This window comes from Haliotis cracherodii, unplaced genomic scaffold (assembly GCF_022045235.1).
Source record: "Haliotis cracherodii isolate W230 unplaced genomic scaffold, xgHalCrac1.p SCAF_4, whole genome shotgun sequence".
Lineage (NCBI taxonomy): Eukaryota > Metazoa > Mollusca > Gastropoda > Lepetellida > Haliotidae > Haliotis > Haliotis cracherodii.
The window spans coordinates 17,306,211-17,332,391 of record NW_027266297.1 but is presented as its reverse complement, the minus strand read 5'-3'; the positions used below and the strand labels follow the sequence as shown (position 1 = coordinate 17,332,391).

General features: G+C 39.0%; 1 protein-coding gene across 1 annotated transcript; it reads right to left on the bottom strand.

The window, feature by feature from the left end:
- Window positions 1–1,051: 1,051 nt before the first annotated feature.
- On the bottom strand, window positions 1,052–25,273 carry LOC139479239 (uncharacterized). The gene is made up of 28 exons (XM_071262098.1): window positions 25,175–25,273; window positions 20,497–20,553; window positions 19,707–19,867; window positions 19,358–19,603; window positions 18,548–18,896; window positions 18,064–18,319; window positions 17,660–17,825; window positions 17,216–17,545; window positions 16,524–17,045; window positions 15,990–16,333; window positions 15,704–15,886; window positions 15,005–15,266; window positions 14,647–14,794; window positions 14,085–14,342; window positions 13,612–13,884; window positions 13,063–13,303; window positions 12,567–12,783; window positions 8,976–11,909; window positions 8,462–8,800; window positions 6,807–6,945; window positions 6,258–6,442; window positions 5,878–6,149; window positions 5,432–5,579; window positions 4,910–5,030; window positions 3,914–4,146; window positions 3,296–3,568; window positions 1,854–1,901; window positions 1,052–1,337 (listed from the first exon to the last, which is right to left on the bottom strand). The coding sequence occupies exons 1-27, from the start codon at window positions 25,227–25,229 to the stop codon at window positions 1,863–1,865; spliced, it is 8,751 nt and encodes a 2,916-aa protein (XP_071118199.1). The 5' UTR covers window positions 25,230–25,273; the 3' UTR covers window positions 1,052–1,337; window positions 1,854–1,862.
- Between the last annotated feature and the right edge of the window lie 908 nt (window positions 25,274–26,181).

The window sequence follows — 26,181 nt, the reverse complement described above, 5'->3', positions numbered from 1 at the left end:
TCACTCACTCTTATGAATGTGGAAAAGGTTTTGTCGTTTGCATTTCAGTTTGATTCGGCTGGAACTACAAGAATCCTGTTGGAACTTCCTTGACAATCGACCGAAATGTATCTACTGGAAGGGACAGCATCAAGGCTACAGCAACACAAACGTGCCTTTTGAAAGATAACGTATCCGTGTCCATTCCATATCATTCCATGGCAGTCAATAGGATAACATTGTTGATAGAATCACTCTTTATATCAATCCGATCCCCATTTCAGTCAATTCTGGGCATTGATGTTTCCTTCTTAATGTAAAATTCGTTGACATGTGTGACAAGGATGACATCAATAGATGCTTAAGGGCCATTCTTGTAGAGGTAGCTGCAAATGACCAGAGGCTTTGCATGTAGCCAGGAACTAACTTTGCCATTACACAATCACACACCAAGTTTTGACTTAGTCAACAGTGAAAAAAACTGGCTATCAACAGAAGATTTACCTACTTCCCATTTCATCAGTCCTTTTCATTTTGAATTAAGGATCAAAACAATGCAGGCTGAACAAATAAAGTCTTCACCTTAATTACCGTCATGAATATCAAATCGAGTTCTCAAAGATTGTTAGAACTGACTTAGGTGAGCTGAAATTGGGTTCAACGTCGCCTCCAATATTATTGCACTAAAATGCGACGTGAATGTGTGCGTGTGCGTGTAGGTGTGCCTTTGCATGTGTGGCTGCTTGTACTAGTTTTACAACTGAATATACATAACACCTATTTGCCAAATAAAGCTACGATTGTGTGTGTATGTGTGTGTGTGCGTGCGTGCGTGCGTGCGTGCGTGTGTGGTGAGCCTTTATTAAGTTAAATATCACATATTGATGCTTTAGAATATTAGCAGTAAACAAGCTACAGACAAAAGGCATCTACTGCATATTTAAACTTCATTTAAAACATGCATGTCGTGAGACAATACATTTCCTTGTTTACAATTATTAACTATGAGTCTTTCTCAAGTAAACAATATGAGTTTTACACACACTTCTATACAAACAATAAGTCATATGGCTCATTCTCAACTGCATGTTTATTTTAACTTCATTGAATATTGAAACCCCGATTTTTTTTGTAATTATGTTGATATTGAAGGCAACTTTTAGTCTTGAATCTTGTTACAGAAAGGTATTATCTCAAAGTTCTATCAACATTTTACTTGACTATCTTCACCCTTTTATCTTGAATTACTCTTAATATCAAAATGGTTCATTAATCCAACGAACTGCAAGGCATCAGGTGATAACTGAGATAATGTTTCTCTTAGTTGATACACATCAGTTCCTTGTCCATCCACTGGTCTGAAATAGAAACATGTTTAACAGTTACATCTCGAACCTACTTTATAAAAACACATGTCAGATTAAATAGTCCTCAGCTGAGACGAAAGGACTCAACGATTTATTCATTTTAGACATGGATTGTGGTTTGACTCATGTGAGAAGGCCTTTGTCACAGGATGGCTTACACATCAACTTCGTGTCAAGCCAAACGATCAAATTATCTCTATAAGCTTGCTCTTGGCATCAGCAAAAATGTCTCTTTTCATCGAGATATTCTTTTTAAATAATTGTACTTATCAGGTGCCAAATGGTTGTCAGGTGTCATTGGAAGTTTTTTCTTTCAATACATTTTAGTAGTTGAAATAATTGCGAGAAAACGTGTCCACCTGTTGAATTAACAGCATCATTGTTCGCATACTGTAAAAAATACCACCGACAGATCCTACTGATGACCAACTTCTGTATTTGAATCTTCTTCGCTTAACAGAATGTATAGTGACCTCAAATACATTTACATATAAGCTATATACTCACATCAAACGTTCAACGTCCATTTGTTCTATTAGACCGCCACGCCGAATACTGAAATCGAGTAACAAATAGGTGTCACAAATAGGTGGCACAACAAGGGTATTGAAAGGCATCTAGATACCCGTATCTTTCAAGGTTTGGAGTTTTGATCTTCTTTAATGTCCGAATGATAATATGGATTTTCACTTGAGTAAGTGAGTGAGTGACTAAAGTTGGCTTAACGCCACTTTGATCAGTGTTTCAGTTATATCACGGCGTGTCAGATTGATATGGGAGGATAGCCCGCATTCGAAGTGATGTACGTGTCAGTTTACCACAGTTATGAAACAGGTATGATGCTGACAAACCAAGAACCAGGATTTGAAGCCACGATCACAGGTTTCTGCAGCTGGCACGACTAAAAGACATATCTCAGTACAAAGAATTGCTGCGCCTTTGACATCTCGGCCACCACTCAGAGTTGTGATGAGGGGAAATGAAGTGCGTGGTTATTGCACTAATATAGAGATGTACATGCATGTGCGTGCGTGCGTGCGTGCGTGCGTGCGTGCGTGCGTGTGTGTGTGTGTGTGTGTGTGTGAGAGAGAGTGTTTGTGTGAGTATGTGAGTATTCAAATGTATTAAAAGATATTACATGCTGATACCCGTATCTTACACATTTTGAAGTTTTGATTATAACTTCTTTAATGTCCGAATGATAATACTGATGCTCAGAGTGAGAGTGTGAGTTGGCTTAACGCCACTTTAATCAATGTTTCAGTTATATCACGGCGTGTCAGATTGATGTGGAAGGATAGCCCGCATTCGAAGTGATGTACGTGTCAGTTTACCATTGTGATGAAACAGGTATGATGCTGACAAACCAAGAAACATAAACAGGCCGAACCAGGATTTGAAGCCACGATCATAGGTTTCTGCAGCTGTCACGTGTAAGGGACATATCTCTGTACAAAGAATTGCTGCGCCTTAGATATCTGGGCCAACTCTCAGAGGTGTTATGAGGTGAAATGAAGTGTATGCTTATTTGATATAATGAGAGAGAGACAGAGAGAGGGAGAGAGAGAGAAAACAGAGGGGAGAGAGAGAATCAATCATGCACTAATCATGCAATACTCATGCGAGAGAGAGAGAGAGAGAGAGAGAAAGAGAGAGAGAGAGAGAGAGTGCCTGCTTGTACTAGTCGGAACTAATGATGGTTTTATACCTCTAAACCACTGAGATGTGCAGTTTAACATCGATACCCCACGTAGACAGTATACGTTCTCCGAGGCGCAAAGTCCTTGATTTATCCCCTTAATACCGAGCTACAGGCATTGTACCGAGTACCATCCTTAACGTCTTTTGGTATAAAGTGGCCGGGGATCGATCCCCCAACTTGGCAGACGCTCTATCCACTAGCTGTCCCGCCTCTCCTACAATGTAATAACATCAATGATTTGACGTACTTTCTTGTACAATCTCTCCAGAGTAGTCTTGTCTGGGATGTATTTGCTGACCGTTGCTTTTGCATTCTGGACATATGGCTGGACATCGGGTAATCTGTCCAGAGACCGAAGAGGTATTGGCAGGCATAATTCTATCTGGATCTCTCCATGTTCTGGGTCCCAGACAGTGATTTGGGGGTTATACATTGTGAGAGCATCACGCGTGTAGTTCGTCAACTCCCGCTTAACTAGGTCCGGGATTTTCTGCAGGTGCTCCTCCAGGATGGATCCGCCCTTCGAGTAATACAAACAAAACCAATTTCGCAAAATGTATAATCAAGCAGCCCCATGATCCCGTTTCAAAAAGCAATCACATCACTTCAAGTCTTTGGCAAACAATAACGGTTCCCATAGTCAAATAACAGCGACAAACACTATTTTAAGATCGGAAGAGCAACAGGTCTGGACTTCAGAGCACAGCTGTTCGTAACAGTACATATCAATACAACTGTAAATCTGGATCACAAAACAACAATATATCATAAAATATCATCATTCTAAGGTTCCCGAACACGAACAACACATTTGTAACTGCACGTTTACTCACCCACCTTTTAGCCATCATAAAACACGACTTACTTCTTGATATGCATTGTTAGTGATAGAGAACAGCATCTGTAGATCGCTTCGTTGCTCAGCATTTATCAGATGAGAACTAATCATGTCTCCCGAATTCATGAGCATATCCTTGAAGCTGCCGTACGTCTTCACTGTGGTACTGTAGAGGCGGTCCATGTAGGGAGATATAGAATTAGATATCTCAAGCTTGCTGTCTACGATGTGTGGTAGGTCCATGATCGTGTCTACTGTCGCTAGGAATACACATACAAGGTTTTGTAAATGTAATATAATATATTTACTCAATCAGGCTTCAGTGTTAATTGAATTCTACCTACAGTGAGCAATGCCAAATCAGCTAGACTCTCCACAAACTATTCTGCATTATTGTGTCCCTAAACTCTCAGAAACCGTTTATTGTGGATTCAAATCCCAAAGAATGTTTTGTAGGTGTCCTTTGTGTCTGCAAGTTGGAAAATTATCGTCCGCGCCGATTACCTCCAAGTTTACACCTATATCTGGCAAGATCACAATTAAGCTTTTCTTATCACACTAGACGGATGCAGTGACGTGCTGTGGTGCAGTGCCCTTGTTGACAAAATGTGTCTTTTCAAAGGTTATGTGACCTGCCGAGATTGCAAATATTTTTTACATAAGTTTGGACATTTCCTTTGCGAATATTGATATTGCTTATATTGATATTTGCTTTATTTCCAAAACATGTTTTCATAATCATTTTACACCCTCTTTGTTATTAACCAGAATTCAACACGAGTCTCTCACTTCAGTCATCCTACACGGAAGTTCAAATCTGTTGCCTCGCTTGCCACTTCTCAGAGGGGAGTGGTCAAATGATGTCACGTGATACTGACTATATATCATACCCAGCGTTAAACTAAAACCCACTTAAAACATCAATTAGTGATATTTCAAACCTCGCATTGCTGAAGCCCTATATCTTTAAAACAAAATCCCGTTTGGTTACAAATAGAAGCCCCACACTGTATGACAACTTACCAGTAGCTTTCATCTGTACAATGTTGTAGTGGTGCTGATAGATGTCCCACATGTTTTGGATCATGTCATCTAAACTTGAGATCATCTCTACAGCATCTTCAACTGTTGTGTCCACCTTCTCCTGAAAACAAGCATATCACGAATGGTCCTTTTTCAAGACGACAAGGACGAACATCTTGTGCTGATAATGTGAAATTAATAGTTATATTTCTGATAATAAGGGACTCATTTCATATTCGAGGCGGGATTCTAAAATTATTATTCTTCAGGCCGTTGAAAAAAATTAAATTGTCTGCCACAAACAGGTGTTATCATTCAAAAATTTAGGCCAATAGCTGAAAAATATCTAATATCAAAACAATACAGTACACTTGTTTTCCAATCTAGCTAGTAACATGTCACCCTCGTGATACTGCTAAAACGTATATTTCCCACAGCTTAAACTGATGTTATTTGAATTCACTTTCTTTGTGTGAGAGGAAATGTTAACTGACGTTGAACAAACACATTTTTGCAGGATACCTTTGCAAGGACAACCCAGTCGTTCAAGAGGTGGTCATAGAACTGTTTCACATTCAAGTCATTGGCATTCTGTAGGTGTTCTGTCATGGATCTAGTGCCTCGAATGAATCTTCTGAAAAAGGTCTTCACAAGGTGCTTGTACAGCTTCCTGCAAATAATAAAAGCATAGTTTTTTGGGTTTTTTGTCGTTGATCACTGCACTCCGCAATATTCCAATTGTATGACGACTGCCTGTAAAAATATCGGAGTCTGGACCAGATAATCCTTTGATCGATATTCTGATCAACGATCCATGTTGTCGGGGTACAACGACACGCAATCAACCACGTCACCAAGCCTGACTATCAGATCCATTAGGTCGCTCCTTATTATGACCAGCATAGGTTGATGGGGACCTATTCTAACCTGGAATGTTATCAGAAATCGGGAGATGCTCATGTACTTACTTTGCCGCTTCAGAATAGTATCCCATGTCTGCCATGTAGAAGTCATTACGGTCGTACATGCGCTTGATATCCCTCCTGATAGAGTCCAGCTGTTTCTCTATGGTAGCCATTTCTGATTCCAACATGGTTAGGTAAGGAGACAGTTCTTCCTTGGTGGCTTGTGCAATCCGATGGTACTTGCCTGACAACTCCTGTCCCACAGACTCGTACACAGAGTCTAAAGTGGTCTTTCCATTTTGTCCATTCCTCTCCACTACCTTAGTCAAGTAAGCCTGTTAAACACAAATACATTCTTACTGGCGAGTTTATATAGCACCTTCTTCACATGTATGTAACTTTCAATATGGTCACTTATGTAAGCACTTACAAACGTTTCATACCTGAACATCTGCGATCATCTGTGGCCTCCAGGATATCCTGGCATGGAGAAGACGGGATGTGATGAGTCTGAGGGCAACTTCACTGTCAGATACTCGATTTGAATTCTCCTGATGATAAACCCCAGCCTGCATAGCGCTTGAGTTCACATATCTGGCATCTACGTGAATCATCCTTCCAGGGTTATCTATTCGAAGAATTCTTTGGAGTAAGTGAGGGAATGAGCTATACATTTCATACACAACCAGTTATATATGTGTACATATATTACTGCACGTCATATTAAATGTCAGAATGAATATTGATATACTTGTATTTATTTAGTAGTTTCAAGTCTTTCAATGGCATTTAGAAGTGATACACATAAGGAAGAGAAATTATGCATGTCAAGTCCTTTATTATCAGGAACATAAGCAGAATAAATTCTCTTCTCTATGTGTATCACTTCTAAATACCATTGATGGTGTTCCTCATAGTAATGAAGTTGTCATACATATATTCTCTTCCTGGTTTATTAGTTATTGTAAAAGAGAAAAAGTACCACAGACTACCTAGATCAAAGCGTGTTTCAAGCTCCACCGCCCTCCAAGATGTCAGTCCAGTGGCTAGTGTCCTGTTGTTGATCACTATTTTAAAGGGGTTCTCTCCCATTTCAACAGAGGCTTCCAACTGCTTAATTGGACACTGCATCTACAACAAACCATGCATAAGATGTAACGTGGATGCATATACCTATAATTTTTTAATTTGAAGTTTACACGATATACGGCTTTTCCATTGGACGAGAGGTCGGTCACATGACCGCGAAATTGACGTTCATAAGTGTATGAACGACACAATTTGACGTTCATACGTTTTTCACGAGACCGTGTTCTTGAAATAACGTAAACACTGACGGACTACTTCCACATTCCTGGGGAAGCCCCTGGGAATTCCCTACCACGAAAACATACATAAGCATTCTTTCTGATCATTTAGAACCTATATTCATGGTCTCAGCGTTTCAGTATACGTTGAGAAATGTCAGAGAGCGTGACTGCATGATTGTTCACAAATATCCTCGCTGCGGTCTATCCTAATGAACAAACGAAGAAATGTACATCTAAACTATCGTAGTATCGACTCGATCTGTGTCTAGGCTGACATTGACCGTCTCAAGCAATCTATGAATTTACCTTAGTGTCTGTTTGACGCATCTTTATTCACCTTTCAATGATCGGCCAGTTGATCAATGATGACTAACACATGTAACCGCCACAGGTTCATTAACAACTTTGGAAATCTCTCCCGTCAGGTTTATCGTGTCGGCCATTTTGACGTCTTGTACTTGATGTAAATGTATTACGACGCGCTGTCATTGTGACTGACTTACTGAGGTAGTTCTTTACAGACATTTCTCATCTAATGAGGATATGATTTGAATACATGTGCTGCGTAAGATGTTTCTGAAGAGCATGTTGTGCATCCATACTCCCATGTCACCTCTCTTTTTGAGGAACTATTTTACTCCGCGATGTAGCTGGTTGTTGTATGGCTGTTAGTGTAAACATGAAGTCACACGCACTAAATAAAATTGTGTTTAGATCTTGGCCTACATCCTTTGGGGTAAGAAATTGTGATAAACAATTATAAGAATTGACCTTCACTTTGTGTGAGTTCTTTGGAATATGAACCTTCATAGAGTGAGGGACAAACATTGTATGAACGTCGTCGCAAGCTTGGCCCTCACTCTATGAAGGTTCATACTCCAATGAACTCACACAAAGTGTAGGTCAATTCTTAAGTAAATAAAAACGACAAAACCCTATATATATTGATAAGAAATCTCTGTCAAAAACAGTGTCGATTGTACAATTACGACCATATCACGGGCGTATGTTTATAAATCACAATCAAATATTGGTGATACCAAAAGGTGTGAGTGTCCTGGCCCATCGGGGGCACCCGTCACAAACACATGCAAAGGCATGTCAATTGTTCACCTGAAAACAAAACGCGGGAGCTTATGGTACAAGTCAAATATTATTCAATATCACCTCATACTGCAGTAGAAGAATACGTATTCTGCTTATGGTGAGTAAAAGTATATTCCATGCGTTTATGTTTCGCACCTTGTATGTATGAATCAACTAGAGCCTTCATTGCTTTCATCCATATCAAGATGCACCAAATAAGAGTGTAATCACACAACAAGTAGAGTACTCACTTTTAGCTTTAACATTTGCATTGCTGTATTCAAATGTCCTTCGAGAGCAAAGTTCTTTCTTTCTCTCGATGCTGTCAGGTAGGCAATATCCATTCCAGCAGATACTTTCTCACTGGAGCTACCAATGTGGGATGTAAGTTGGACGTCTATGTCTGTGTGTGGGTGGCTTATGACAACCACAAAACTGTAGTTGGTGTTACTATAGCCATAGGAAATGTCATCCATTCGAGATGTGAGGGTGAGGGTCTTTCGGGAGTCACTGGAGTAGGACACTTGTGTTTTTCCATTGAAGACAGTCCTGCCATCATTCAGCAGCATTGTCGTGTCAAGCTGGATGTTCTGAAGATTATTAACAACAAATAGAACATCAACGAATATGTTCCTTTTGAGGTACAAGCCATTTCATCTTAGTACAAACCATCAATCTGAATACATTCAAAAAATATTTATCTAGCATGATGATTCTATTTTAAATGATCAGTAGTATATAAAATTAGTGGCATGCTTTTCTCACCTTGCCAATGGAAGGAAGTCTGAGAGAGAGATCTGCCTGCTTGTTTTTGTCATCCGGCGTGAAAATTACTTTCATGGCAATCTTCTTTGTGTCATCTTTGTCTGCATCCCAGGAGAAGGCTCCATCCCCAGTTTGGCTTGAACCTGTCTGACTGTAAGACCCATCCATTTGGAAACTTCTCAGAGGGGATCCCACTTTGAGGGAGCTATCAAACATCTTGCTGTTGCGACGGCTACGGTCCTCAACATTCACATCATAGAAAAGTTTGTGACCAGCCGCTTCATTCCAAATGAATTCTCCATGACTCTTTGTCTGGAGCTGTGAACTGAGGACATTTCCAATGATACCAACAGTACGGTGTATCCTGATAAGCTTCAGTATCAGGTCTTTGTTCAAAAGAGACTGTCTGCTTCTGTCCATCAGTTTTGCTTGGAGCTCAATATTGCTTTCAGGATTGTTTCTGTCCCAGTTGATCACCATTACTCCATTAAGTTTTCGTAGTTTTCCAGGAATGATAACTTGTGTGATTGATGATTCATATGTTGATTCAGCAACCATAATATAACCTTTGGCTCTCACATTGTTTATGACTCCTTCTTTTTGGAGCACAACTGTAATGTTGCGAAAAGTATAAACATCTGAGTCAATAACTACACTTCCATCGAATTTGTTTGTGCTAAAGGTACTATAAATATTAGTAGCAATGTATTTACTCCCATTACTTTCTAACTTCAGAGCAGCCTCAAGACTTCCATCAACAATAAAGTGGTGATAATCCAAAACACAATTTTCAAAACCTACCAAAGTCACTTTTGTCTCGACTTTAACAGTACAATTTCCTACAGTGGGATTTCTCAGTGAAAGTTTTACCAGATCTCGACCCTTAATTTCTTTAGATTTGAAAAATAAATTTATGTCAATAAATGAATACAAAGCAAAATCTGAACTTAGAGTCAGTTGTTCCCCTTTACTGTTTAAGAATGTTATGTTATTCTTGAAAGTCTTGTAACTCTTAGAACGACCAGAAAAGAGAATGTGTTGCCTCTCATAACCAGTAATTGGAGTTATCAGTTCAGCTTTCACTGAATGGCTTTCATTTACTGGGGAAAGTACTGTAAATCTAAATGTAATGACTTTGTCGTCTCTGTAGCGAATGTTCAGTTTTCCAACTCCGTGTTGTCTGCTTACTTCTTTGCAATCAAAGGTAAACCCAGTGTTTGTAAAGTTCTCAGCAGGAGTCCAAATTGTCAGATGTGTATGAAATCCATCCTTCCTAACAAATACAAACTCAGTTCCTACTGTTTGATTATTTATCTTGAAAGTACTAGTGGCATTAAGTACTCGATTAGCTTCTACAATGTCAAAGGTTCCTTCCATTAATTCGTAACCATGGAAATTGGTGTGCAAGGTCAAATTCCCCATTTTCCAATCCTTTTTAGTCGTGTAATACAGTGAAATCACCATGTCATCAATTTGTGTGTCCATTTTCCCATAGTAATATGATCCGTTTCTAAGACCACTAAATACTATTTTACTTGTTCTATATGTTTCAAATGGTGTTTTTACAAGAAGTGTTACTGTTGGATCAACTGGATCTCTATCAGTCCATATAGAGTCTAATGTAATTTGCTTGTGGTTTCCATACATGAATGTAATATTCCCATACGTTTTGTAACTCAAATCAAGTCCATCAAATCGAAATGAAAATATTTCAAAATTTCTAAATGGTGTCGTGAGCTCTATCAAATTTAAATGGTACCGTCTTTGTTGACCAGAAACTGATCTGTAGGTGGTTCTGTTGTTGGTCAAGCTGAATGTTATTTCTTTGGCATCCATGTAACGGAGTGTTGCATATACATTTCTCCATTTTTTGTAATGATGGTAAGATAGTCCCGTTTCACGAAAATCTTGGATAGGTGTTCTTAATTCCATAACCACCTTGATTCTGTCTCTTTCTTTCACACCAACAACCGTACCCTCAAAGATCGAACCTGCCAATGTGTATAAAGCACTGGTATTGAGTGTTGTTGGGGTTATTTCAAAGTTAAAAGACACCTTAAGTACTTGCATACTCTTGTTATTCGATGTAAATAGCACTCTCATTTTATGTCCATGTTTGTAGACAATCTGCACTAAATTCGAATATCCAAACATTTTGATTTCAGTTTGGACACGACTGTGGTCTAAAGGACCAGTATAGGTAAACGACACTACGTTGTTTCCAGCTGTAGTCTTCAGCGTTATAGCTAGTCTAACGTTTGTCAAATTGACAAGACTGAAGCTGAACATAGCCCTTTGGTTGCAACCATAAATGGCTTCAGTAGTCAAAGCAGCTTCAGATTTGCCAAATGAATGCTGATACTTTACAGTGTTGTTTTCATATCCTTCGAAAGGTGTTGTCATCTCACCCTTAAAATCGATGTGAGCTAGGTCGTTGTATAAGAATGAAATTGCTCCTTTTATTTGTTTCCTCTCATCATATGATAGGCTTCCTTTCGTTTTAAAATTGACAATGCCTCCAACATGGTGAAGATGTAATTCATACACCCTGTCATCGTTGGATGGCGATGACAAAACTCCATTGGCTGACAATTCCAACCCATTTTGTGTATTTGATGGCATCTTTAACTCAGCTGCATATGTGATCTTATTTCCTTTACGTCCCGAGGAAAATGATCCAACTAAAGAAGCCTTCTTTGTCTCATGATCAAGGCTTACTTCAGCATTTAGATATTTCAGTTGGTGAAGCGGTGTCTTGATTTCAACAAGTGCCGTGGTCTCTTTTGCGTTTCTGGTGAACCCATACTCAACCGAAGTAGATACTGTTTTATTCTTCAAGGAACCACCTGTATGTTTCCTGTAGTTTGCTGCAAGTTCAGATTCCATTGTGTGTGAGTTTGAATTGTATTTACCTTGAATATCGAAACTGACATCCTGAAATACAATCAGTAAATTCAGTAACTTGATTTTCTTCAGGGAGCCACAAAATATTACTTTAAGTCTAGTTAAACACCAACACATGTTTAGACTGGCATCCTAAAGTGTCAATATACGCAGATCTTGGAAAGGACGATACTGCTATGAACAGAGTCATAGCACAGATTACATTTTTATTCTTATTTTTGTTTGTAAATGAGCAATCATATTTTGATGAAATGTTATACAATACTTTATTTAACATTAGACAAACTAATACGACACGGATTAGATTTCAAAAGACGCTATTAGATGGTGATCTCACACCCACTGATACTTGGTAAACAGGGAGCCATTACAATTCTTCCACATTAACACTGACAGCCCGACCAACCCTCAAATAATGGAACCACAGCTTAAAAGTACAGCAAGCAAGGTCATAACACTTTATCCGTGGAGAAAAAGTCACACATAGTGGAGAACAATTCTTAACAATTATTTTATAATCTTGGAATAAAAGAATATTCCATCATTGGAATATTTGACGAGTTTTTATCCTACGAGTTTTCGTAAAAAGAGCCATTTGAGTCCAAGAGACTTAGTGTATTTTAATCCTGTCAACTTTATCTAGCAAGTCAACTGTAATGATCATTGATCAGCCATAAGTTGTCTTACCATTGGACCAATCCCAGTCTTGAGTTTGTATTTGATATTCACTGCCCTTTTGTTCAAATGATGGTCTACTGACGCGGATCCCGTGATGTGTCTGTCAGGGTTTCCAATCTTCATCCCATACTTTATTGTGACATCTGCTTTGCTATGTCTCGTGCTGTGTGCGAGGTCACTTTTCAGAAATACGTTCAGATTTGGGTGCTGTTGGTTCGTATAGCCCCTATGTAAGAAAAATGCATAAACGAGGAAACCTTCTTGCAAATTACATGTAACAAAAACCTTGTATACATATTTGTTGTACCGCAATCAGCAATATTCCAGCCATTTCTCTTGGTGGCCTGTGAATAACCCTGTCTGAACTAGACAAACCAGTACAGATAAGGGTACAGAGAACAGACAACCGATCGAATGATGACAGATTATGAATGACATCACATAAGTTTATAAGTTCATCTAAAATGGGTTTGGCATAAACAGTGTTGAAAGTGCTTCCACTTACATATGGAACATATACTTCCAGCGACTTTTTGTGTTGTGATCTGCAAGCTTTGACCTGAACGTATGTTTGTTGTTCCATCCGCTATAGGCCTTCGGAAGATTGTACTCCAGGATGATTGTGGGGTTGACTGTTTTCTTAGTACCTTCCATATTGCCTGTGACCTTCGCATCCAGGAATTCAGATCTCACTATTACCTTTGCCGAGTGTTTTGTCTTTTTACCAGATATTTCGTACATATCACCTGTTAAAAACATCTAATCTTAGACTTCTGCAGACTTGTCATCAAGTATATACAGCATGTACATATTTGGAAGAGATTAATGATACAGTTTGCCTTACATCTGCACTATAAACTATTTACCTAAACAATAGTTCTGTTCCAAGTAATATTCAGATCAATATATACAAATGCATTTGCCTTTATTGTCTGTCCTGCGGAATATTGAAACTGAGTGACCTTGATGTATATTATGATTATCAAGCTTTTCTGCTGGAATATGTGAAATATGAACCATATATTATGATTTGACAATAGACCATGATGCTCACATTGAAAAGTAATTGGCTTTCTTAGAAGCTTGTGAACATCCAAAGTTACTCCTCCCCGAAGTGATTTGCTCTCCTTATATTCCCATTCCCCCTTGAGTGAGACAAGCTCAAATTTGGGGGTCTTCACCATCAGTGTAGGGATGACCTTGATGATTGACTTCTTCCTGCCACTTTTCTGGTACATCCAGCCAGCCTCGAGAACGTAGTCCTGCTTTGGAGCGAGGCTGAAGGTACCATTAAGACTCTTCTCAGCGTTAGAGTTCATCAAGGAGGCTGTACAAAGACATTGATGTAGAAGTAAACCACATTATAATAGTATAGTGTGTGTTCTAGTACAGATGTGCTACAACTCAATAAAACATCCTTAGAGAATGTCAAGATGGTCAACTGTAAAATCTATGATTGTTTCGTGAGTTTAATTGTGTTTAAATATTAGCATTCGAATAAAGAGTAATTTTGCAGTCTCTACTTGCATTTAAAGTTCACTGCATTCTGTGTTAACCCTTTGAGCGTTAACTCAACACTGGCTTTCTTGTTTGCTTCAACCTCTACTGTTCCACTGAGCAGGATGACCTTTGCACTTGGACGTCTGATCTCCAGTCGGGGAATGTAGGTTACAGATGACCTTTTTCTCTTTATTCCAACTTCACTGATGACAACGTATTCTGATGATTTATCAACAGTCAAATGGCATTGCAAGCCAATATTTTTCTTCTCAAATGTCATTGAACCTGTGGTATAATACGAAAATGATAACAATAAACATAAAAATAGTAATCTTTCCAGATCAATACATTTTTATATAAAGATATCGATGAACATCAACTGTGTATATATATATATATATTATTACTATATACATATTACTGTATTTATATACCAAGTCAGCGAGTCTGACCACCTGATCCGATCATCTTCATCTTGTATGTTTTTAGCACATGAATATTGAGCCTTCCTCAAAAAATCATCTTTATACAAGTCTAAGCTTCATTCATTTTGAAATGAACAATATTATTTTTTGAAAAATCAAACTGCCTTTAAGAGTTGCTTTCTTCCAGGGGGTCAATGCTTTCATCTCAAAGTCTTTGGTTTTCTTCTTCAACGAAAATGATACGTCAGTGGTGCGGTCAGTTCTTGATCCAGGTGTGTTCAGGATGAACTGTACAAACGTGTTCTGCTTCACCTGTAAACATTGAATTAGAACATATAGTTCGGCATATCATATTAACATGTTGGACGTCTAAGTATCTGTTATCTTTGAGTTCTTGGCACACATGCAGTCGTTTTGGACATACATCATATTGATAGGCTCAAAATATGAGTTTTTGCTTTCTTGAAATCAAAACAACTGCTTGGTGTAGATCAATATTAAGAGCTTATAAAGTTAACCTACCCCTGATTGTTTAGCCATGAGCTTGTAGCCAGTGTGTGTGTCCCTCTTGTAAAGAACGAGGCTTTGGGAGAAGGGCCCTGTGAAGGGGAAGTATGGAGCATCATCCACCATGGAAGCATTAGGCCACTGGAACTCATTACAGAGCTCAAGGCCGGTAATTGTGGCAAGCCTGGCTCCTGTGCACAGTTCCAGTTTCTTTCTGTTGCCTGAGACCAAGTCTTGTTTCTTCTCCTGATCACCATGAATGCTGAAGAACTCTGTGCTGTAGAATATGGATTGAGATATTAATCCATACGGAAAGTTAAAGATTTTGTTTTGGATGATTGATAGTTTCGTTTTTGTTTCTTTCATAAATAGAAGTGACAAAACCGATTCCATATTCACAAGAAATCTTCTAAAGAATGTCAGTGGAAATATTTTCTATGAACTATAGAACAAAAAGCATTTATGTAATATGCTTTGATGTGTCTATTCTATATTTATATTTTCCTTAATTGTATTTAATGAATACTCAAGATCTATTATGATAGTATTAGCTCTTGTTCTTAACAGTAATAGCCTTGTCTTCCAAATAATATCATCTTAAGATAATTATGACCAGAAAACTAGTAGTCCTGTGAATACGAAACTTAAATAAATGTGTATAAGAATAAATCCGAGAAATGATATTCTGTGTACAATATGATAAGATGTTCCTACCTGACATCCAGGATTTCCATTTTCTCCTGTGGAAAGTCAATGTCGGCGCTAATAATTTTTCCTCGGTTGAGTTCTACACGCCCTTTCAAAGCAGTGCTGGAATGCCATGTGTTGACAACTCTAAGACCGGTTTTGGTGACAAAGGCATCCATGCTCATAGTGCCAGCAATCTTAATAGAACCGCTGGAAAAGATTGTCAAAACAAACATAGAAGCACAACTGTAAAAATAATGTCCTTTACCTAGGCACGAAATAAAAACAATTATTTCAAATATCATCAAAGTACCTTGGCTTTATGATTCCATCAATGAGGAGACTCCTTGGTGAAGCCATCATGTTTCGGAGATCCACTTCACCTGAGGCCTGAATGTCGATGGTGCCTGTTCCATTGACCTTGAGATTGAGGGGGAGACCGGAGCTAGTGGGGATGATCATGCTGCTGTCCAAGATCATCATACTCTGAGTGAAGGAGTAGTCATACTTCTTGGACATCTTGATGAGTAACTCCAGAAAGTTAAATTTCTTGACAGAAGAGATGGGATCAACGCCTTTGAAATGACCATAGTACATTTCATTGCCAAAGAACTTCATGTATATGTCGCCTTTCATGTCAGAAGAATTGTCGGAAATCTACAATGTAAGTATATATTATGAGTGCGTGAGTGAAGGAATTAACATTTAACATCATACCAGCAATAATTTGGAATACAAAATAGAGATAAAGATGAAAAATATAATATTTACTTTCTTTTAAAATATTAATTGTGTAATATATCTCCAATAAAGTTTATCTTCACAGCCATTATTTTCATATACATACCATTTCTTTCTTTGGTAGCCAATCTCTGAAGAAAGTGTATTGACTGAGATATTTTTCAATCAAGTACTCCACTCCTTCCATACGTCCACCCAGTTCGAAGAGATTGAGAGAGTTGCCAAAGAGATCTACTGTCATGTTGAACATTGCAGAGCGAGGAATGACGGACCTATCTGAAAAGATGACATTACTCTCGAGCATGGCACCAGTGTTGAATTTCTCCATGAAGACGGAGACTTCATAGTTGCGTGAATGTTTCAGTCTTGAGAGGTCGAACTTCTTTCCAAGGGTTTTGTCCTGCAGTATTCGTCTGATGGTCTGCTTCTGTGGACTGGATGTTTCCATCAGGTTGGTAAGATGAGACCAGACAAAGGATCCAACTTGATAAACCTTCTCAGACTCGAGTGTTCTTTGGATTCTACTCAAGACGTCTTCAGATGGACACTGCATCACAGCCAAGTAGGCAGCAATTCTCAGCTCGGAGTCCTCATCGGAATCTTGGTAGATGATCATTACTTCACTTCTCTGAAATGAAAAACATGTTTTGAAATCGTAGGGTTATCAAATATATATATATATATGTATATGTATATATATATATATATATGTATGAAATATTAATATATCATGACATTTAAATATAACAAATAGCATATCTTTGAGTGAGTTTCATATTTCGTATTTCCATAACTTACATCGGCAGTACATGGTAGTCTTCTGTAGGCCTGGATGGCAGCTACTCGGACCTCCATAGGGTTTGCTTGTTTGTTGAAGCAGCTGCTAAGCGTAGTCGTCATTCTGTCCACATGGCCTGCATTTCCGAGAGCACGAAGTGCCACAAGACTAGTCTCCAGATTAGAATCTCTGATGTAGCAGCCATAACCAATGGTCTTCTCCATGGTAGAGATGATACGTGTGATAGTGGATTCCTCAGGACAAGCTTCATGATGGTTGCAATAGTTGTTGACCATAGTGGAGATCGGAAGCATGGCCGCCTTGCTGTACTGTGATGTGCCAAGAAGTGCCTACAAATGAATAGATTCAAAATTGACATTGGATTCATCAGAAGGTTTCTTTGACAACTTTTAGGGAGAGTGAATACCTTTATTATGTTTTCTGAGATGTGACAATAAGCTCACCTTTACTTCCTGCAACATCTCCAGTGTTGGGTAGTGGATGAGAGACAGGGAAGTGATCCACATGGTTGCCTGTGAACCAGTGACTTCTCTTTTCAGCAGAATTTCTTTCAAGAATGCAACAGATGCACTTGTGCTGGCCATCGGTATTGAGTCCAGGAAGATACTCCTGGAAACAATCAAGTATGAAAGTTATACAACAGAAGGGCTTGTGGTTACAACGAACCCACCCAACAGTAGTGATATGGGTATGAGCACTGAGGATTATGGATATTCCACAATCTCATTCTTCGGGTATTTTGTTATTTGTTGATTAGGATAAAATATCAAATTTATTAAAGTTGTGTTTGAGCAAACAATAAAGGTCCCTTTAATGTTGTGACATAAAAGCCATGGGGAGTACAAACTTGACTCTCTCGCTGTTTTCAGTGCAGATAGCCCCAGATTTAACTTGCTGGTAGACACTTCTCATGTCATCACTATGCAGGTTTTTGATGATGTAGACAAGCTCAGAGAACAAGTGTGCGGTGTCGGGACGGATATCCTCGCGTGTATTCTGACAGATCTCTCGCAGTTTACTCTTAGCATCTCTCATTGGTTGGCCATTGTTTCCTGGGCCATAGGCATGTTCAAAAACAACTTCTGCCCGATTCCTTATGTAACCTAGAACATTAAGTGTGTACGACCATGAGGAACATTTATGAAAGATAATAACTTGATGTATTTGAACGTGTTTATATTATTGTCTCACAATTGTCACAACTACTTTGACTTTTACACCCAATGGAATCTGTTTCAGCAGAAAATCGAAGCTGATTATTCTCCAGCATTGACGTTTTGTATTTACGAATACGAATTCATCTGCAGAGCTAGAACCAGAAGACTGATCACCTTGTCTTGTGGTAACACCAGATCTCCGAGTCTTGTACTTGAGTCTCTGAAGGATTTTGGTGGTGGCACCGCTGGTGGCCCTTGAGAAAGGTCTGAATGTGTGGGTCTCCTGGATGAGAGCGCTCTTGAGGAGTCCATTCTTGTCCAGTTCTTGTTCACATTCGTGTGTACTCTTCATGAGGGGCAGAGACTGGATCTCTGAAGGAACTCTGTACTGCATGCCATGGATGGAACTGTGATAACCATTACGATCAGTGCAACCAAGGAGATCTTTTGTTTTTTTTATTGTGGTAGAAAACCAGCCTTGAATCACTTTGTAGTCGGTATGACATTCACCCGTGACATCCCTCTGTAAATACGTAAGTCTTTATTAGGGATGCATTCTTATTCGAATTACCAATGTATTGCTATTGGACATGGTCCCGTCGTACCATCGGTTATAAGTTCAAATATCTAGAATTTACGTCGACACCACATGGACTATGTATTGTTGTCAAATAATGCTTTAAAATAACAATATATTGATAATCAGCACCTCTTGTAAGTACAAGAGCGGCCGATTTGTTCATAGCCACATTATTATCATCGTCGTCGACATCGTCATCATCAACATGATCAACAGTCCTTAAATTTCTAATACAATATGACATCATCTTAACACAGGACTGTAAACGTACTTGGTCTCGACTTCATTCTAAGAGACACCACCATAAACATTTCTTGAAATAGTCCATACATATCTGATCATACGACCAACTGTTTTGTCAATTGTCAAATAACACCACATTTTCATTTAATTGGCATATTTACTTCAAAGACGCTCTGGTCTCTAGCCAGGCTATCCATACTGTTCTGGACAGCAGTGAGAAGACCTCTCTTGATGTTGAGAGCCCACGTGGTTTCACCGTCAGCTGGACACAGTTCCTCCACCAAGCCATCTTGGAAAGAGAACCGAAGTGGAGATCGTTCCAGATTCCTCTTGAATTCCCCAGTTTCGTCAGCATTTTCCATTGGGTCAGTAGAGGGATCAGATCGGTACACTTTGACATCGCGGAGCTGCGGAATGGACATGCAAACAATGTTAAGTCATCACTGGTTTGAACTCTTGTATGATGTGTTTTATGTTATGATGTATATTTGTTATGTACAATTTACTAACCCTAAGAGCCATTTCGCACTTCGACAGCACCTCGATGTCAGCAATTGCCCGGAAACTAAGAGATGCTCGATCGCTTGAAGTTCCCTCCATGGACGTCTGCGTCTGAACGTTGTAATCGAACTCATACGTCATCCCGGGGACGTATTTGAATTTGGAAGTGTCTGTCGATAGATAAAGCTGCTGCAACTATTTTCTTTTACTAAATGAATATTATATAGCTAATGGAGGCTTGAAGAGCACGGGTGGTCCAGTTTTCCAACTCACTTTTGCAGATTTTTGTTTCCGTAGTACAGCAGTATCCGATGTTTTCAGGTACGCATCTCGAGTTCGGGGATCCATGTTAAACTGCTACATGATATTTCAGAGAGCGAGCACTATAAAACTGGCGTTACTCCGGACGAGGACAAGCATCAACACCCACGTGCACATTGCTACATGAGTGAAATAATCTCGAACTCGACATTAAACCCTATTTCACCGCATGACGCCAGTACAATTATGAAGAAAACAATTAGATTTATTACGACTTTAAATACTTTAATAGAGAATTCTGAACTGGAGGATGATTTGCTCTGCACAGTGAGACCCCATGTAATCCGGAAACCATGCCTCCTGAGCGAGTTCCTTAGGGAGAGTTTTTATTTCCTAAGTTTAACAATTAATTACTCGACATGTTATTTGTGGTTTTTTATAAGTGTTTATCATTTCCTTCTTAGTGTTCTAATTTATTAGGTAAAGGTAGGCCTTATAACCTTGCAGGCCTCCCCAAAAGAATAACACGTCAACTTACCTGTGCATATTCTGGAACATTTCCCGAATCCTTTTGCTGGCTGATTGAAGATTGGACCTTTAAACAAACATGACGAATTTTCATTTTACTCTAGACTTACTTCAACAAGCAACTGCATTAAGATTAGACAGGCATTGGTATTAGACAGGTAACTATTTGCTTTGAAAAACGGACAAGTAATTGTTCAGAAACATACAAGTAACTTATACGTACAAGTTTTTTGTAATATTTGTCAAAATGGCCACAAAATCAAATAAAGTTGTTCTGGGTATTTAGGAATGAGATAATCAAACACATATTGTCGTCGTATGGGTTCGAGTCTCATTCGATGTGTTTGGCGATTGACTTGAGTACAAAACACATCATTTCTGATTTCGAGTTAAAGTTGATTGTGCGTTTTCATAGTATTTCAGTGTACATTATTTTATGATGATTGCAGACGAAATATAAGGCATGGTTGGTGTTGGAGAGGAGTGGTTAAGGGTGGCGACAAATCACCTTAAGGAAGTAAATTAATAAGTGAGTTTACAATGGAATCCTGTTTTGGTATTACGCATTTGGAGGCGAGCAGCGTGTCATTTACATTTCAACCGTTTCCTTGCTGGCAGTCCCTTGAGGCTGGCCCTTGTAAATTGGAGGCAGTCGTGACATAGATGTCTGTCAGCAACTCGGACACTGATACTGATATGTCTATCAGTGGCGGTTATCGTGCTGGTGACGTTGTACCAAACACGTGTTCGAAGCGTGAAAATACAAAGTGACAAGCAGTATTCAGATCTCATGGAAATGGGGTTTCAAGCATCATTGACCTCCCTTCACATAATAAATATTGTCGTTATAGAATATGACATCATGTCTAATATACATACTATTCCTAATCTACCTAACCAATATCGCATTTACTGTTTAACACACATTTAAAGTGATATTTGTGATATGTATTCAGAATTCTGAAAGTGTCATAAAAGATTCATGTTACATGTCTTCTTTGATATGTGTACTTTCTATGTGTTAACCTATCCAGGAATTTATATTCAACACACATACATGTATATATAACGTGTAACTTGTAACCAATATGATATCATACACACATGTAACCTGCCTTGGGTATTACAAACATATTTATTGCCTGATGTGACACGCAGATTCCCGGGTTCGATATACGAGAAGCCATTAAACTTGTGTCCTCGGGTTCGATATTGCTGGAATAGTACTGAAAGTGGCAAAAATCCCAACTCACTCAAATTTTGATAAAACGTTAGTGCAAAAGTATGTTTTAGAAACTGCTGAAATGAACACGACTTTTAAGTCCGCCAACTCGCATCATGCTCAAATTAATATTGCAATTTGCACTCATTTTGCTGCTCTCTTGTTCTTGTTTTAGTCAGGGAGCCATGTAACTGACACACACAATCATTGTTTTATTCATGCAACTATGTAACTGACACACACAATCATTGTTTTATTCACACAGCTATGTAACTGACACACACAATCATTGTTTTATTCATGTAGCTATGTAACTGAAACACACATAATCATTATTTTATTCACGCAGCTATATAACTGACACCAACATTCATTGTTTTATTCACGCAGCTATGTAACTGACACACAATCAGTTTTATTCATGCAGCTATGTAACTGAAACACACATAATCATTATTTTATTCATGCAGCTATATAACCGACACACACAATCATTGTTTTATTCACGCAGCTATGTAACTGACACACACAATCATTGTTTTATTCACGCAGCTATCATAGTTATATTTGTGCATATTTTAGTTTAGAACTGAATGTATTCTTTCTCGTTGATTTTACCAAACCTGTAAACATCTTCTATCTACTTCAAGTGAACTCACAAGGCGAAGTATGACTGAAATACTATCAAAGCGCTCTTGAACCCAGCTCAGTCACAGCAGCCTACGCATTCATTTACCCCTTTGAACTTGCATGAACATACGTATGCGTTATGAATTAAGCATACTTTTAATAAGAAGTAGGGCATTCTCGGAAATTACTTAAAATTTCGAAAATTGTAAGAGATATTAGTTTCTGGTAAGAGTTATAGGATCATATTAACGCATTGGGAACACATTACAACCGGTAGTTAAGTACGACAGTAGATGTTATATGACCGTCAAAGATCTTGTAAATTTTATGGAAAATTATGGAGGACAAACCGTCTATTTCACTAATCATAACGAAATTACTATCCAGCAATATATGCACTGGCCGGTGATGTGTCATCTATTGCCGATACACCTTTATATCTACAAAAGAGGATTTCTGCCTAAGAACATTTTTGCAATGGTTGATGCAATCAATGGATTGTCTGGTCAAGACTCGATTATTTACAGACCACCGTCATATAGCTGGAATATTTCTGAGCACGGCGCTAAACAACAAACAAACAAATAAACTAATCGTTTGTAAAACGAAATAAATCTGTATGATAGCCAGAATCAATAAGATTGAGTCCGCCTCCGTGATCTAGTGGAGTCTGTCCGAAGAGCGAAAGTTCATGGGTTCGGCGCTCAGTGTTGAGGAGTTAAACAAGGACTGGTCCGCTGTGGATTCAGTATACTGCGTCTGAGTCGGGTATTCATGTTAAACTGCGGCATGCTTTCACAGTGGGCTAGCACTGAAAAAATCGGCATTAGTTCGGTCTAGTACAAGCAGACAGACAGGCAGACAGACACACGCACACACGCACACACGCACGCACGCACGCACACACACGCGCGCACGCGCGCGCGTTCATGCACGTCGCTGCAAAAGTGCAGTAATCTTGACCGCGACGTTAACACTTGATGTCACCTCTTCCCACGTCATCAGCACAGGTTGATTTTAGTAGGTTTATTGTACCTAATAAATATATTTAATTTAATATCAAAGACAAAATATGAGGGCCACAATGTCGCGTTGAGCTCAGTATCTCGTGTGACTGCCCCGGGCAGTAATCACGGCTCTGCTTCTCCTTGGCACTGTCTGGAGTACGAATTCTGTCCTGCGGAATTATGTGCCATTCTGCTTGTAACCCGTTGGCCAGTTATGGGAGTGTCTGTGGCGTGTCCTGACGTTGACGTACACGTCGATCGAGTTCATCTCAGAGGTGGTCGATTGGGTTGAGATCTCGATGGCTAGGGCAAACGTTGCTGTTGACTGTGTGCGGTGGATCGAGCGTTGACCTGTTGAAACAGCTCCCTCTGGCGGTCAACGATTGGAAGAAAGCGAGGTTGATTTTTTTTATTTCCCGCAAGGGTCTCTGTCGGTGTCGGTGTCGGTGGATCTGTTGTAAAACATAGACGATAACTGTTCTTTTGGGTCGGATTCCAGCCTCGCGAAGATGGTTCCTAACAGTCTGGTCCGATATCCTTCTCAAACCAGGGATGCGTAGCTGTGACATTGCGATGACGTAGGTGGAACAGTCGAATGTAGCGATCCTGTACAGGGGTGGTAACTCTTGGTCGGACGGTTCTCGGACGGTCTGCAGTGGAATTGAACTGTGTGTATCGGTCACAAAGGCGGCAAATGGTGCTGTGGTGGACGATTAAGCCGCGAGCAACAGAAAACTGCGATTTCCCTCTTTGGATACGTCCTATGACGAAGTTCCGACCGGCAGCGCTGAGTCTCGGCATTTTCGAACTTGAAAAATGTTGACAATTGAATGACAAATTATTGGCTTATGCTTGCCTTTTTAGAGCCACTACCACGGGTTGCAAATGCCATTTAACTTGCACGTGTATTTTGCTTCACTGTTTTCCTCCATGACATCAAGTGTGAAACAATGCCGTTTAAGACATTGCAAATCGACAATGGCTGCGTTTTGACGCACCGTTTGTTGAATATCAGGCCACCAACATTTTCCAATAACATATATCCAGGTGATATATAACCGGATTTGTGTAGTCAGGTTCAATGAACAACATACTACCTGTGCGTTTCTTTTTTTGAAGAGTGTACTAGTATATACACATACAGTAAAATATGTTTTCTAACGAACTGACGGATATAACGAACTTTATTTTTGGTCCCGGCCATTTGCTGCATAGATGTTGTATATATGCTTATAACGAATTACGGTTATAACGAACTAAAATTAATGGTCCATTTGAGTTCGTTATAACCGTAGTTTACTGTATATACATTAATCTCCTACACATATTTACATTCGTACATATCTATATATGTACCTTGCCAGGTCCTGACTATCACGCTAACCGGTACGGTATTTCGTATAAAATGTCTGATGATAGCGTTTTTAATCGGCCGTTAATTTTGGGTATAACTTATTTAAAACGTAAACCTTTTGCAAGATAGATCTACATTTCTACATACAACGACACTTCTTTGACTCGAACTTTGTTTACTGGAACTCCACTAACTCAATATATCGGGTAAGATTATTATTTCCCCTGTACAGGTCATCACGCCACTGTCCAATATTATGGATAACTCGATGTACCGTCCATTAGCCCAGGGCCTAGTTGCACAAAGCGATCTTAGCGCTAAGATGATCGTAACTCCTTTGCTTTAACATAGGCTTACAAGAGTCGTAGCGCTAAGATCGCTTTGTGCAAGTGGGCCCTGGACTTGGGTCTACGAGTTGTCGCTGTATCTAATTGTACAAAGTCTTGTACTGAGGAATGAGAACTGAACAACCTACCGGCCAGTGCTCCCGTAAGCAGGATCGCCAGAACCCAAACCTTTCTGAAAGGCATTGCTCAGGCCCGTATGCCGCTACAGATGCACGGCTCGCTTTTGTACGAGTAGAGTGGTTGGTTGTTGCGTACAGTGTGCACTAATCAAAGTCGGTGATAACACAGTTGATAGAGGCATACTTGACCTGTTTATAGGTTGGCATGCGTAGATAATTATGATGAAGACTGACATTTTGAAATGCACACAATAGCGATTCCAATGTTTAAGTACGTTGTTGATGGACCAAAGTGCACAGATTGCTCTGATGTTTGTCAAAATACTACAAATTCTTAAAATAAAATAAGTATAACATTTTTTCCGCAAAAAGGGGTGTGCAGAGTATGTAAAATTATCCAAACTAAATAGCCAAATAGCTCAATATTACAGATAAGCTTACTCATTGCCATTAAGTGCTCGTAAAACTTTGCAGTGTTTTGCGATTTGGTGTGTTCATGTAACTTTCCTCTTTCTACCCGACCGACCATACTTATGAGAAATTACTTTTTTTTTATAAAAACATAATGTATCAAGGACAGGTTATGGAAAAAAGGGCATTTGAATTTAAAACATCCCCAAAAACTCGGTATGTCACGTGGCAACTATATGTGAATATGTCACAATGCGTTTTAATTACAAGTTTTAATTGTGGTCCATACAGTTTGTTATGTATTCAATCTGAGATATTTACCGTATTGTTATCCTGTTCGTGCTTTTAAATTAGTTTTAATATGTGAAACCATCGTTATGGTTGCATGTATTAACGTTTAGTATGAAAAAAGGGGGAGTTGTGCACGCTGTAAGTTATTGATTAAACAATGAGAACTTGGTCCTGGCGATAAATGATCGTAAGCCTTAAAGAAACATTTACATGCCTCCGAATGTATAGGTTTTTTAATCAAGCAATTCAAAAGCGGAATTTGGGATTAAAAGGTTTAATAAAAAATGCAGTGACATAACAGTACATGGGAAAAT